Genomic DNA, 15,163 nt, shown 5'->3' with positions numbered 1-15,163 from the left:
TCTTCCTTAAATTGCCATGAGCTGGAAGTTAACACCCCAGTACAGTAATTGTGCAATAACTGAGCAATTCTGCTACTCTGTCCATAAGTAACTTTAATCCTATCACTTACAGACCACTGTTACTAGTAGAGTTTATTCCAGCCCCCAAGCCACCCCTATGCCAGTAAAACTGCATGTACACTAGGACCTTTAGTCAGCACAGCTATGCCAACAAAAGTATGGTGTACACATGTCCTAAGAGTATCTTTCATACCTTTGGAAGGTCTTTTGAGAAACTTCAATACTTTCAGATATACTGACATGTGGTTTAACACTACCAACCCTCCTTCATTATATGCACTGTACTATGCCCTTGAGGGTTTAGAGTATTATCACAATATAGTTTAACAGATTTCCACTAAAACTACTTAATTATTTTCATAACCAACACCTCCTTGCATACAAAAAAGGCACCAGACATCATAGTTTCAGAAAAGTGAGGTTTTTGTACAAGTCTTTAATAAAAAAACAAAAACAAAAAAAATATATATATATATATAATCAGGCATTTTATGCAATGCATACATTCTTTATATCTGCGGTACAGATAAATAACAGAAGGCAGAAGCAAACATTTTGCTTATCTTTGGCAGTTAACCAATATCACCCCCTCAAGAGATATTATAGGGTCACAGAATAATACAAATCTGTAAACTTCACATATTACAGACAATATACCAGGCAACAATACAGTAGTTAGATTTCAGAAATTTAAAGGATATTTTTCTTAATCACAACCCAGAGTTTAAATTTAACCTTTGTTGTTGCAAAAATTAAGGCCTGCTTTAGATGACAAACGTTTGCTAATTGAAGTGATGTTCTGGACTTATATTCTATCTAATCTATCCCTCACTCAACTTACTTCTCTTAACCACACATCAGCACTAATGAAACTAAGCTGTATCTCCCCACAAAATAAACAATTTTGTGTCTGTGGATCAGCATCCTGAACCCCAACTAATGTATGTACGTACAAAGCAGTTAAGCTTCTTTAAATCAATATTTGTTTAACTCAGTGTCCCAGAATAATAGCTATCCTTCTGCTTTACAGCACTGATGGATCTACAGAAACAATATATACACGATATACACTGACTCAGAAAAGCAATTTAAAAGGTCCACTGATAACACATAGCTGCTTACACATCTACATATGTACATGTTTTCACAGTTAGATTTTAGAAAATTGTCTTGAGAACTTCAGAAATACTTCTACTGTATTTTTCTATAAATATTAAAAACTCCATTGTCAAAATGCAGGACAATTTTTTTAGATGTACCAAATTTAAATAGATCTTGAAAACTTGTAGAGTTTGAAGCTTGAAGGTTGTAAAAATGTACCAGTAATTTTACCATTTTCAGCAGACTGGTCACATGCAAGGGATTTGGGGTTTTTTGGATTTTTTTTTTAAGTCAGGTAGGAAAGAAACTCCACCACTTTTGAAGGGACAGGCAGGTTCCTGACTTGGCTAGTAGGCATCACTCTTCTAATCACCATGCGACACAAGTGTTGAAGACTGGACACGTGTTTTGGAGTTGCCCAGAAGTACACGCTTCCATCATGCGTTCTGCACACAAACACACAAAAGTCAATTATTCCACAGAATTACTTTCAGAATTGCACACCCTTATACTTCGATAGTTGGGAGAAGGCCAGAGAAATCCTCTCCTCTAAACTATTTGTTCTCTAACTCCAGATGTTAGATAGCATAGTTGAGATTGCATGCTCTGCTCCTGGGATTTTGGGCTGAGGCTGAAAAAGCACTCAGCAGATCTCACTCAGGTCTCTCTCAAGCCATGGTGGCAGCAGACACTGAGCTGCTCAGACTAGATATAGCAGTGCAGTATGCTAGGGAATTCAAAGGGCCTGTGCAGGGCTGCCTAGTGCAGTACTTGCACAAGGAGAATTCTACCCTGGATGGCTAAAGGGCTTTCACAGCACTTGCACTGTGCTGTTGCAGTGTATATGGGTCAGACCCACATTTGTGGCTTGCTTGATCATTCCCTAAATACTAAAGAGAAATAAAGTGAGACTATGCTTGTTAAACTCTTGGTGGTGTTGAACTCAAGGCTTGCTTGACTAAGCTCTGATCCCTCCTTCAAACAATCAAAAGCAACAAAATGGCATTTAGAAATGAGGAAGCTAGAACTGTTGGTTAACATTTGCAAAGTCCTTTGAGGATGAATAATACTGCATAAGCGTTATGTATGATTTATTAGCTGTATACTTGCCCAGCAGCTAGAACACTGCCATCAGTAGAAAAGGCACAGCAAAGCCCATTGTTCAAAGGTGCAACCTGTACAGGATAATCTTCTTCAATACTCCAGAACCTCACCATTCTGGAAGGAAAAAAAAGTCAGCTGTTAAAGGCACAGTAACCAATTTCTTTAATGCAGTACAATAATTTATGAAGTGTTAAGCTGAGAAAGAAAAATATATTTAGGTATTTATAATGTACTGTCTTCACCTGCTGTCATGTAGTCCAGTGGTTTTCAACCTTTCATTTGCAGACCCCTAAAAAATTTCAAATGGAGGCACGGACTCCTTTGGAAATCTTGAACAGTCTGCAGATCCCCAGGGGTCCATGGACCACAGGTTGAAAGCCACTGATATAGTCAAATATAACTTTATATTTGTGCATCACACAGATACCAATTCTAAAGAAACATAAAGTAAGTGACTATCGTTTGAAGAGTTTGCAATAGACACTACAGACTAAGTAACAGCATGCAAAAAAAATTAAGTTACTGCAGCCAAATGATCTGAAAGTAGACTGAGTCTCAAAACTCTAGCAGTTGTTATTTCTGCTAGGAGTTCTCAGTATTCATTTTAGCAAGCTACCAAAACAAGGTAAAGTGTTTTCTTGTCTTCGACAGGATGCCTTTCCTATCTTCAAAATCTTCTATTTTAAAAATTGACTCTGTCAGTCATCATTAACAAAACCATACACAAGTACAAAAGTAAAACAGGATGACCCAAGTAACCATAGTGGTTCATTTTTTCTCGAAAAAACGTCATTCAACCAGACACAGAAGCACGCTATTTCAATGATTTATTGAAATCAAGCCAAATAGAGGGCCTTTATTTCTCCACCCTTTTACAGATCTCTTTGTATATTTATAATGCTATTTAAGTCATCTACCCTGTACACCATCTCTTGTTTATTTTATATGGCTATGGGAGACAGTTTTACAACATCATTGTAAACCATCATTCAGACAGCAAGGCATTGGTACTAGCAGTCAGTCACAGTTCTCAGTTTAAAAAAGTAAGTTGTGCGTAGTACAAGGAATTTTTAATTACTGGGAAGAAGCAAGAGTCTGACAACTCTTTCCTCATACTTACTTATCATCAGCAAGGCTTGCAATATGCAGTCCATCATAACTAAAAGACACAGATCTCACCCATCTGTCATTCGCTCCCCCAGCAAATATTGGAGTCGGAGCAGGAAACAGATGCCTGTAGACAGACGGGCTCAGTTAACAGCATAACCACTGGAAACTATGTAGGAGTTTCTGTTAGCATGATCCATGATAGACCTCAAGAGTTTTTTTTTTTTACATTTGTCTCTGTAGTATGAATTAAGAGATACTGCTGCAGAGCTCTACAAAGGACACCACAGTATTAGTTATATACTGAAGACACTTCCACTAGTAGGCTTTAAAGCACCAAAGTCTTAAATTACGCATTTTCAATTACAGAGGAAGTACTCTCCCAGAACTGAGTTTCGAGCTAACTGTTCATCTCAAAAATAATCTTCCACATTTTAAAACAGGGGAATTTAATAACTACGAGATAGAGCAGTTTTCACCCAGGGACTAAAATCTTACTATTTGGTGCCAATATGGTACTTCTCTCACCTTCTACTGTCCAAAGCTGAGTTTTTTTCTCATTTACTAGTCAAGCAAACCAAATAAGAATCATGGAACTGGGAGGGACCTCAAGAGTTCATCTAGTCCACTCCCCTGCATTCTCTTTCCAATTAACGGGCATACCTTAGATTTTTATAAGATCTTGAACCATTTTAGCAATTCTGTTAGTAAAGATTAACCGGTTATGATTTGTGTATGTTAAACTCAATTCTTTGTTTATTGAATACTCCCAGAATCCGTGCTGTATTAGCCAAAGTGTGTCTGGATTCTAAGGCCTCAGTGTCTGTTCTTAAACTGAATTGAGTGTGTGACCAATGCTCAGCAACTTAATCAAGTAGTGGGCTCTATCTAATTATTCCCTGCTCCTCTTAGTTCGTAAAAGTCCAGGTGTCCAGGAAGGGACCCTTCTCAACTAATGAAGGATGTCTACAGAAGTACATTATAATAAACAAGACAGGGTAATTGATAAGGGGTGCTTATGATCCAATTACATTCTGTGACCGATAAAGGTATTTATTATTGCAGATGTTTTGTGATGAAATAACCCATTGAAAGATATTTTTAACTTATTAGGAATTGCTGGTTGCCACAGCTGTCAGTAACGATGACTGGATTTGAAATCTGTGTCTCACATCCTATAACTAACTTCCCCAAAACTCTTCCCTTCTAGATGTGAATTGAAATATGCTGTCACCACTTCTCCAGTTACAGAGAGCTGGAACCTATGTTTCCTTCCAGTATAGTGCTATATTAAAGTATTGCCTGATTGTCTTAAATAAATAAATCAAACTTTAACCGAGTTAGTTATTTGACATCGTATCTTATTAAATCCAAGCATGCAACAATTCCATAACTTTGTCACTCCTTGCATTTTCATTAGGTATAAACTGTGGTCAGATCCTTTTGTAAATTCCAGGAGGGAACTAAAAATGAACACATTTAAATACTCTGCTTACCCAAATTCCATTAAAATAACTCCAATATGGGGATCCCAGACATAAACTCGAGTATCGTAAGATGCAGTAGCCAGTAAAGCTCCATCAGGGGAAAACTCACAAGCTACAACATCATTGTGATGTCCTTCTAGTTTACGAATCATGGAGTACTTATCCATATCCCAAAGAAAAACCTGAAATTAGAAAAGCTAATGTTATAGCTTTTGCTCAGATACCCAGTGCAGCATTTACATTTCTTAACTGTCTGCTAGTTTTACTTAGGATTATATTAAATCAAGCATTATAAATTACTACAATTAAGAAATATGCTCGTGTCATACTCTGATTAAAATCAGTTTTTAAAAATATTAAAGCAGACATGCAAATTCTAACTTAAGTTTGTTAAATGTTATTTAAATAATAAGCCAAAATATAAGAAAGGCAATGCAATTTAACCACGTAGTTTTACTGAAATCCATGTATTACGAAACTATTTTATTAAAATACACAGAAATAAATAGGGTTAAGCACTACAGTCCCCTCTTTTCAGTAACTACCAAAATTTTAAGAAATATACAGACAGAAAAAGTAAGGTTAACATATTGTTACTCCAGTGGCATCCCCTTTGAGTTTAAGATCACTTGTTTACAATACGCTTGGATCACCAACTTCAGCCTAGGAAGAGAAACAGATACTGCAAGCAAAGAGAATTTTCACAGCCAAAAGAAGTGTCTTTGGCAACATAACAAGGAAGTCTAACCACATTATTAAAAAAAGTTTATGCATCTTAAATTTTATCGTATCAACAAATAAACATTTGAGTATTGTGATTTACCCAGCTTACTGTAAATCTTACTACAGAAATTGGTAAAGTATGAGTATAATTCTAATTTGGGGGGATTTTACATGCAGTTCTACATCATATAAAACTGCACTGAAGACTGTGCAGAATATCTTAATATGAAGGCTCTACTATGTTTTAATGTAATGTTACAGAAAACAGGCTAACAATTTATGGGTACAAAACTATATATTAAATCTGTCCCTGTTAGTGCTCTTTAGGTCTCCCCCGCCCCCCCCCCCCGCCCCATACAATTTTACTTGCAGATTAAATACTAACAATATCTCAGACAGATAAAATGCAAACAACTAAAGTTTAACCAAAGAAAATAGTATTAGTGCCTCACACACTTTACTAAAATGAAACCATTTTTTAAGTCAGTCAGTTAGAAGTATCATGTTGACCAGTTTCACTAGTAAGACCCCAACATTCCATAAAACTGGAAAATAAAATTAAGTTTTAGGAGTCAATGGGTTTCACTGCTGTGAAAATTAAAAAAATAAAAAGAAAGAAAGAAAAAAGCAGAAAGTGGACATCAACCAGCACCTGCGTACGTACAGTACACCTTGCAGTCGAATGCAAGGTTACTTCGTCCTATGGTAAAGTTCGCCCCCAGCCTGGTAGCCAGAGATGCCACTCTTTCTGCCCAGCTAACACCATTGTGCGCCTGTGTGAGTGGTGCCAGCTTAACCTCAATCACACCAATATTGCTGCCACCACCTGTGACAGGGAAAGCAAGAAGCTTATGGAAAACACACAGCCTAAAAATATCAATGAATACATCCACATCTGTTCTATTTTAAAGGACTAAACTGTTCTCTATCAAATCTGAACTGTTAATTTACCAAACTTTTTTTTTTAAACATAAAATGCATTCTAACAATTATCCTAGCTACTAGTCTTCAATGTTCACATTAATTATGGTTTTGCTAATCAATTAACTTTAGTATACTATTAATAGAAAGTATATACTAGTCTTTTCCCTTTCCTCTATTTTACACTCAGATTTTCAGTGCCAAGAAGAGCAGTTTATTGTAAAACGTGCTTTACCTGCACTGCTTTCAGTTCTCTAGCAGGACATTAGAATACAGATGGAAACAGAACCAATATGCTGTTCTTCATTCTAGATGTTTTAGACATATGAGTGCTAGTTGTATTTGAGAATATGTAGAAACATTTTTGTTCAGTAGAAGAGACCATGACCAGCTCAGACTTTGAAAAGTCCTTTTAATTGAGCAGGAAATAGAAAGGATAAAATCAACAGCAAGATAATTTGATGAAAACGTTAGCCTAAATCTTCCATTCTTAACACTACACGTTTTACTTTCCTTGGTTTTTATTTTATGAACAGATGCAGATGTGCAAGCTACTTCAAAGGATGCTTAAAGTTTCTCCAACTAAAAGCAGTGCAAGTTCTCAGTTCATAAATCAGTATATGAAGGCATCTTAGGTAGTTTACTTCAATTTCTTTCATGCAACTTCTTGCATCATCATAAAAACATTAGAAGTTCATGACACCGAGCACAAGCTTTATTTGTTACTTAGATTTAAAGTGATTATATGCACAATTCAAGTATAAACTTAGGAACAAGAAACTCTGACACATACTGCTTTACTGGCTCCAACGGAACACAGAATGGAAGAGTCTGGAGAAAAAGCACAGCCATACACCCAATTCTGGTGCCCTCTTAATACCTTCATCATATTTCCTGCAAAGAAAAAAATGGCAAAACTAGGAGTATTAGTTCCAGATTAGTAACCCCCAGGAATAGTCCAAATCCAGTTTTATTTAACATTTTATGCAAGAGATTTTTTGGAAGAGACACTGTATGGTTGTTCTAAACTGCTTTTTTGTTTTAAAGAGACTCTGGCTGTATAAAAGTTACCTGCCATATTGAAATGGCCTCAGAACTCTGTACCTTGACCAGCAGGGTCAGCACACATACCACTGTAAAGGGCTGCTGAACCTCAAATACATGCTCCTTGCCGAGGGGTAAATATAGTCTGCACTATATGGGATGAAGATTAAATGATTACTAGAAGGGGGCTGAGGTCAATAAAGATTTAAAAATCCAAAATATACATTGATATTACTGCTGACAACTGCAGAAAGATTACTCTATGCTCTCCCAACAGGTGAATTTTCAAAAAAAGACCACCACCAAATAAAACTGTACCATCATCTTTCAGGTCCCACACTCTCAGCGTTTTGTCTCTCGATGCAGATACTAATATCAGGCTGCCATCTGGGGCAAAAGTTAAATCTCTGACCACTTCAGTATGGTCCATCAGGTTAAGGAGGAGTTTTCCTGTTGCACAAGAACGATACCAATTAAGAGAAAGTGCATAGCAGTTCTTTTACTCAAATTAAATGCCCACAAACAAAGCTTAAAGATAAAATTCCTTCCTCCTTGTCTACTTTTGGAGACTGGCTAGAGCACAGATATATCTAAAATATGCAAAGAAATTAATCTTGTATACATACTTCATAGCGATAAGATGTATTTAATCTTTCAACTCTGACTAGGTCTGGAAAAGCTAAACTTCTAAAATCTATACACTAACAAGATTAAATGTCTGAGAACTAATCTAAGTGAATTACCTTTTAACTTTAGATGAATGCATGGTTTTCTTCTTAACTTCAAATAGCAAGTTTTTCCAATAGCAACTTCCCTAATATTCATTAAGTAATGTCATTGCTCAGTGACCAGGAGTTAGTTGCGGCCCAATATAATGGTAATTACAAGTTAGACAGCAGGATCCCCTTCTCCCTTGCAGCTTCAAAGGTTAGGACTGTCAGCCTATCTTAACCAGATTAGTATTGCTTATTAAAAAAAAGTGGGGAAAACAATTATTACCAAAAAACCTTCCCCATAACCAAAGTACTAAAGGAAACTCTTCCCTACCTGGAATGCTGTGTTTTGCTTTAAAAAAAAAAATTCAAGAGCCTCAAGTCAAGCACATACTCACATACTTTTATGGACCGAGGACTAAACTAGTATTTCTTTCCCTATGCTGCCCCGTTCTCCGCCACACCCAAATGACACTTCTAAAGTCCATTTCAGGTGAGATTTCACAAAGCAATAACAAGACAGTGGTGGTTTGGTATGTAACCTGCCATCTTAGCCTGGAGACGCTGAAGCGCAAACTAAACCATTTCTCTTTTCAAACCATTTCTTTTGTACAATTGTAGTTGCAACAGTCCCTTCTATTTTTAGGCCTAAGTTAGTTCACTTTAACTGCACTTTTCAAATTAGCATTCATAAACCAACAGATTTAGAATCTAGTTATTCTAGTTTATGATAGAGCTACAATGCTGCATTGTTAAATGACAATGGCAAGACAGCCATTTGAACAAGCTCCTGTACCTGTGTATACATCCCATATTTTGATGCGCCCGTTGTTCAAGCCAGTTGCAAGCAGAAGCTGATCTTGCCCAAATTTGAACCGATGCCATTCTATATTCACACAGCGACTCTGTTTTTCAGGCACTGAAGACCCAAAAGCAAGACTCCAGACTATATCACCACAGTCTATTATATGCTCACAAGGCTTATTTTTTTGACCACCATCACTGTTCTCTCTTGACAGTCTTGTATTGACTGAATTTGTAACATTCTTTGTGCCATGCAACAAGCTGTAAAACAAGTCAGAATTTTAGAAAGAATAAGCTTTACTCTATAAACATAACCTGAGTATAAACTGAGTATTTTAATTCAATAAATCTATGGGCAGTCATAATGCACATATTGCCACTGTATCTAAAATTAATACCTTCACTTAAGATTTTAAAATGACTGTCCCTTGTTCCTCAGTTGTGAAGGTGGTTTTCAGATATGGCAAACTCTTCTCATTACAGCAATAAATTTGAGTTGCCTAATTCTGCCTCTGTACGGAGCAGTTAGCTTCTTTAACCCTTCATGAAAGAACATTTTAAATGCTATACTTAAACTGAAAATTTTAGTGAGAATCTGAATTTATATTACAGTTAAGTATTTGAATTGTTTTTTTATATAAAAGATGGGGCGGGAAGGGATCCTTTCTGTTCTGCTACAACTCACCAATACGCCCTTCAAAACACATTTAATTAAAAAAATCCTAGTAAGAGATAAGCCTGCACACTAGACTTAATAAACTGAGCACAGTGCAGAGAAAATGCATTTGCTATACAGGGATATGCAGCTGTCAATCAAAGATGTAATTTACCAACTTCCAGATGGACATAAAAGCGACCTGCAAATGAAACAAAAATGTGCTGTTTTTTTTATGATGTGCTGAAAAAAATGCTGACAATATTCTGCTTGTTTTTTAAGCTTAGAGATGTCAAGAATATAAGGTCATGTTTCCTGATGTTGTTGGAGAAGCAAAGAACTGGAGTGGGAGTTCTCAGTCCTCAACTGAAGAGGTAGGCTATCTGAATCTTTTAAAAGAGCTTCTCTCTGAGTGTTTCAGGAAGTTAATCTAGTGTTAAAAAGTACACGTTTAAAATCACTTCCTCTCTCATTGCACAAGTCTGTCTTTCACTTGTGGTATCACTAGTTCTCACTTTGTCCATACACTCCTCCTATTTATATAAAAATCAAGACAATGTATAGATTAAAAACCCAAATAAACCAATCTCTCATTTATACATCTTAAAGAAGCAAAAACAGCACACCATCATGTTTATTTATTTGCAGGTCACCGCACATTTCTTTTACAAAATGAAGAAATAGGAGAAAGTGAATTTGATATCAAACAGCACAATTTTTAATCTTACAAGTTATTAAAGCATTTAGTCCAGGGAACAAGCTTTACTATGCGATGTCCTTGTGACCACGCAAAGTAAGATCCATCAGGTGCAAAGGCAACAGTCCAGTTTTCACGTCCACACTTCTTATCAAAAGGAGATGTTGGGGCTAAGAGTTCTCCTATAGGACGTGATCTTGCTAAAAAACAAAAAGGAAATCCCATTTAAAATGTGAACAAGAGATTCAGCATATTTTAAACTTATTACCAACAATGTAGAGATTTCTGCTGATATTTTGGCTTTAAATCAGACACAAGTTAAACTAATTTTTGGCTAGAAAAATGGCTGTGTCACAATAAATTCATTTAAAGTCTTCCTTAGTAGCAACTGCAAAAACTTCAGGTCATTAAACAGCAAAAATGTACTTAAATAACCAACAGGAAAACCACATCTCAAGCTAATATGAACCCAGCTGAAATCTCATTTATGAGTCTAAAAGAAAAGGAGTACTTGTGGCACCTTAGAGACTAACCAATTTATTTGAGCATAAGCTTTCGTGAGCTAGCGCTCACTTCATCAGATGCATACAAAAGCTTATGCTCAAATAAATTGGTTAGTCTCTAAGGTGCCACAAATACTCCTTTTCTTTTTGCGAATACAGACTAACATGGCTGTTACTCTGAAACCTGTCATTTAGGAGTCTGTTGAAACTATTATTTAAACTACTCTAACCTCCAGCATTACAGATAGCACCAAAATTTGCCTCTCTGCAATTCAAGCAAATATTTTCAGTAGAGCTGAATAGAAAATTTACTTGGTGAAATTTTTAATTTAACATTAAGTGTGTGCAAAGTTAGTTACATTATGTCTCATCAGCCCACATAAACAAAACACCACCACTGATGTATTGTCAGGCAACAGAGAGAGATTTTTATACCAAATTTTCTACTCATTTCTAGTGAGTATAACAGAAGAACCTAGCATCAGGCAATCAGAAGAATAAAAATATTTTTATTCTTATTTACTCGACTCGAACAAAGAATATCTTCTCGCTCCAATTTAAGTGGAGGGGCAGTTTTATTGTCCTCATTACACCAGCCAGATTTAAGAGGACAAAATAATGCTTATCAAGTCCATTTTTACAAATGCAAATTTAAAAGGAAGGGGTAGAAAAATATCACACATGGTTATGATGAAATTTTTAAAATGTTTATTAAACATGCAAGTATTTGTTATGGATTTACAACGTTCCTACTTCAATATCAATTGCTGCTCCAGCTTGTGCCTTCCTAATATGAATGGAAGGAATTGTGCAACAGCCCTGCCCTTCATGACGGGATAACCGCCCCAGGCTGGTTTCTCACGTGCTGTCAGTATTCATACAGGAGGGAGGGGTTTCTGTGAGTACATGAGAAACCCAACACATGCAATGGCAGCTACTGACTGTTCCCAAAAAAGAAATCAACACTGGTAACAGTGAAAATATGTATTGATACATTGTTTTGTGGCTTAAAAAGGAACTATTTTAAAAAATCACCAGTAGAAAGTGTCCAAAATAGCTAAACAAAGTATCTCATATATTATCCTTTTTTTCCCCCATTAGAAATCCCTTGCTATCCTTATCTGCAGGTTTTGTTGGGATTTTTTTTGTATTACCAAAAATAAACCTTCACATAAAATGTGCACTATTATATATACGCTGCAATTTTTTTTTTTTACCAAGTGACTGAAATACATAGCTTTAACAAAAAGAACCATGTTTTCAAACAAACAATCCATTTTTTACTTAATACATTGACTGAAATCTGTATTTCTATGATTTCACACAACTACCAGCCACCTCTTATTTCAAAACTGAAAACGCAAGGACAAAGACTTTGCCAATCAAGACTGCTGCATCAAGTTAAATGGAGGAGTTGACATGCATGGTCTGAAAAAGTCCTCTGTAGCTACGTGTCCCTCCCCCTGCCATGGATATCTCTCTCCCCTCCACCCTAAGGCATCTCAAGATGCTCCATAATGTGGTCAAAACCTTTGCCCCCATGGGCACTGGCTGGACCATCCCAAAACAACGACCACATTATAGATTCTAAGGAGGCTGATAGCTTTTATCTTTTGCAACCACATAGCTGGAACCCTATAGTACCTTCACACCTTATTAATAGTCAACACTGCCTGGGTTCCTCCTTGGTATCCACACCCCATCTCACCATCCACTCTCAAACTCTTGGCAAGGCCCCTCTCACCACCCAACAACATTTCACCCCAGTGGAATCAAGGATGCTTGTATGCCCCCCAATCTCTCCAGAGATTCCCCCCTCACTAAAACAACGAGGAGTCTTTGTGGCACCTTAGAGACTACCACATTTATTTGGGCATAAGCTTTCGTGGGCTAAAACCCACTTCATCAGGACCCCCCCCACCCCCACACTCCCCCCCCCGACCCACCTCCTCCACGACCCCCCCATCCCCACACTCCCCCCATCCCACCTCCCCCCCGACCCCCCCATCCCCACACTCCCCCCCGACCCACCTCCTCCACGACCCCCCCATCCCCACACTCCCCCCCGACCCACCTCCTCCACGACCCCCCCATCCCCACACTCCCCCCCGACCCACCTCCTCCACGACCCCCCATCCCCACACCCTCCACGACCCCCCCATCCCCACACTCCCCCCCGACCCACCTCCTCCACGACCCCCCATCCCCACACTCCCCCCCGACCCACCTCCTCCACGACCCCCCCCATCCCCACACTCCCCCCCGACCCACCTCCTCCACGACCCCCCCCATCCCCACACTCCCCCCCGACCCACCTCCTCCACGACCCCCCCATCCCCACACTCCCCCCCGACCCACCTCCTCCACGACCCCCCCCATCCCCACACTCCCCCCCGACCCACCTCCTCCACGACCCCCCCATCCCCACACTCCCCCCCGACCCACCTCCTCCACGACCCCCCCCATCCCCACACTCCCCCCCGACCCACCTCCTCCACGACCCCCCCCATCCCCACACTCCCCCCTGACCCACCTCCTCCACGACCCCCCCATCCCCACACTCCCCCCCCGACCCACCTCCTCCACGACCCCCCCATCCCCACACTCCCCCCCGACCCACCTCCTCCACGACCCCCCCCATCCCCACACTCCCCCCCGACCCACCTCCTCCACGACCCCCCCCATCCCTACACTCCCCCCCGACCCACCTCCTCCACGACCCCCCCCATCCCCACACTCCCCCCAACCCCATTCCCACCTCCCCACCTGTGGCCACACTCTACTCAACCCAACCCCCCCCAGCCCACCTCCCCAGGACCCCCTCATACCCACTTCTCCCACCCCCCCAGGAGTATCTCCCCCCCATACCCACCTCCCCGTCTGTACCCCACCCCGCCCATTCCCCCCTTCGCAGTCCTCCCGCCCCGACCCCGCAGACGCTACCTTCCCTCCACCCCGGCTCTCACCGATGAGCTTCTCGTTGACACTCGGGGGAAAGCTGGCCATCTACGGAGCCGCCCTTCGGACCGGCTCTGACAGAGATCGGGGCGCTACGGGACTGACCGACCGCACGAACGACCACCGCGGCGCTAGGCAGGACCGACACTGAGACAAAATGGCCGCCGCGTCCGGGGATGTGGTGTAGGGGCGGGGCCAGGGCCTGCAGGCCACGCCCCATCCAGGGGGCGGAGCCACGAGCGCCGTGGCGCACCCCCTACAATCCCCGCCTCGCTGCTGTGAGGCAGCTCCACCTCGGGGAGTACGGGGCGGCCGCGGCCCTGGTTGAAACCATTTAACCGTTCCATGGGGGGAGACGCGTCCTGTATGGGAGTACGGCGCAGAGCCACAGCTTGGGCAGAACCAGGGGGTTGGAGTTGAGGGCAGGATGAGGTGCAGGGTTTGTGCTAGAATCCGGGGTAAGACCAGGGCTTGGACCAGAACCAAGGGGCAGGACCAGGGCTTGGACCAGGGACAGAACTAGGCACAGAACCAAAGTTTGGACAAGCTGACACGAAAATAAGTCCTGGCTAGGGCAGGAACCATGGCCAGACTGTAAACCTTCCAGGACAGGGACTGTGTTTTCTTAGGGTTATGTACAGCACCTGATACAAGGGGGAACTGATCCTTATTGGGGCTGCTTGTAATGCAAATATAAAATTATAGTTCATGATAGGACTCGTGTTAGGAACATTTGAACGAGGAACAATCAAATAAAATCTGAGAAATGTGGTCTTACAAGCCATCTTGTTTAAATGGCCCCAAACTATTCTCTGAAATTGGGCTTGTGTTTTGCACCTGTAAATTTTTTTTCCATGCAAGCAGCCTTCTTTACCTGCAAGTCGGGAAGTTAGACAAGCAGTCCCTGGAGGAATAGATTTCAAGGGCTAAATTTTCACAACAGCTTCTGGAATTGAATATTGTTTTCCTTGTTCAAATGGACATTGGAAAGAGGTCCCACTTAGGGACAAAAGCCTAAGGTAGGCTAAACAGGCAGAGGCCCCCTCTCAAGGTGCATTCCGCCAATGAGATCTTTTTTCCCCTGATGGTGAAATACTATCTTGTGTTTCATTGGTTGAGTGAGATGTGCTTTTTATCCTACCAGAGAATCAAAGGGGTAGAGTTTCTATGGAGCCAGACAAAACTAGAATCATCTCTTGCTTTTCAATTAAACTCAGCCAAATTAGTCTTTAATTTATAAATTCAGTTATTACCTTTCTTCACTCTTTTTTCTCCCTTGCTGTCCT

General features: G+C 40.4%; 1 protein-coding gene across 1 annotated transcript; it reads right to left on the bottom strand.

The window, feature by feature from the left end:
• Positions 1–465: 465 nt before the first annotated feature.
• WSB1 (WD repeat and SOCS box containing 1) lies at positions 466–14,045 on the bottom strand. The gene is made up of 9 exons (XM_048824077.2): positions 13,886–14,045; positions 10,448–10,616; positions 9,057–9,325; positions 7,866–7,997; positions 7,297–7,397; positions 4,869–5,041; positions 3,386–3,499; positions 2,272–2,379; positions 466–1,607 (listed from the first exon to the last, which is right to left on the bottom strand). The coding sequence occupies exons 1-9, from the start codon at positions 13,923–13,925 to the stop codon at positions 1,448–1,450; spliced, it is 1,266 nt and encodes a 421-aa protein (XP_048680034.1). The 5' UTR covers positions 13,926–14,045; the 3' UTR covers positions 466–1,447.
• Between the last annotated feature and the right edge of the window lie 1,118 nt (positions 14,046–15,163).

This window comes from Caretta caretta, chromosome 17 (genome assembly GCF_965140235.1).
Source record: "Caretta caretta isolate rCarCar2 chromosome 17, rCarCar1.hap1, whole genome shotgun sequence".
Taxonomy (NCBI): domain Eukaryota; kingdom Metazoa; phylum Chordata; order Testudines; family Cheloniidae; genus Caretta; species Caretta caretta.
The sequence above is the reverse complement of the archived record's forward strand: the minus strand, read 5'-3'. Positions and strand labels throughout refer to the sequence as shown.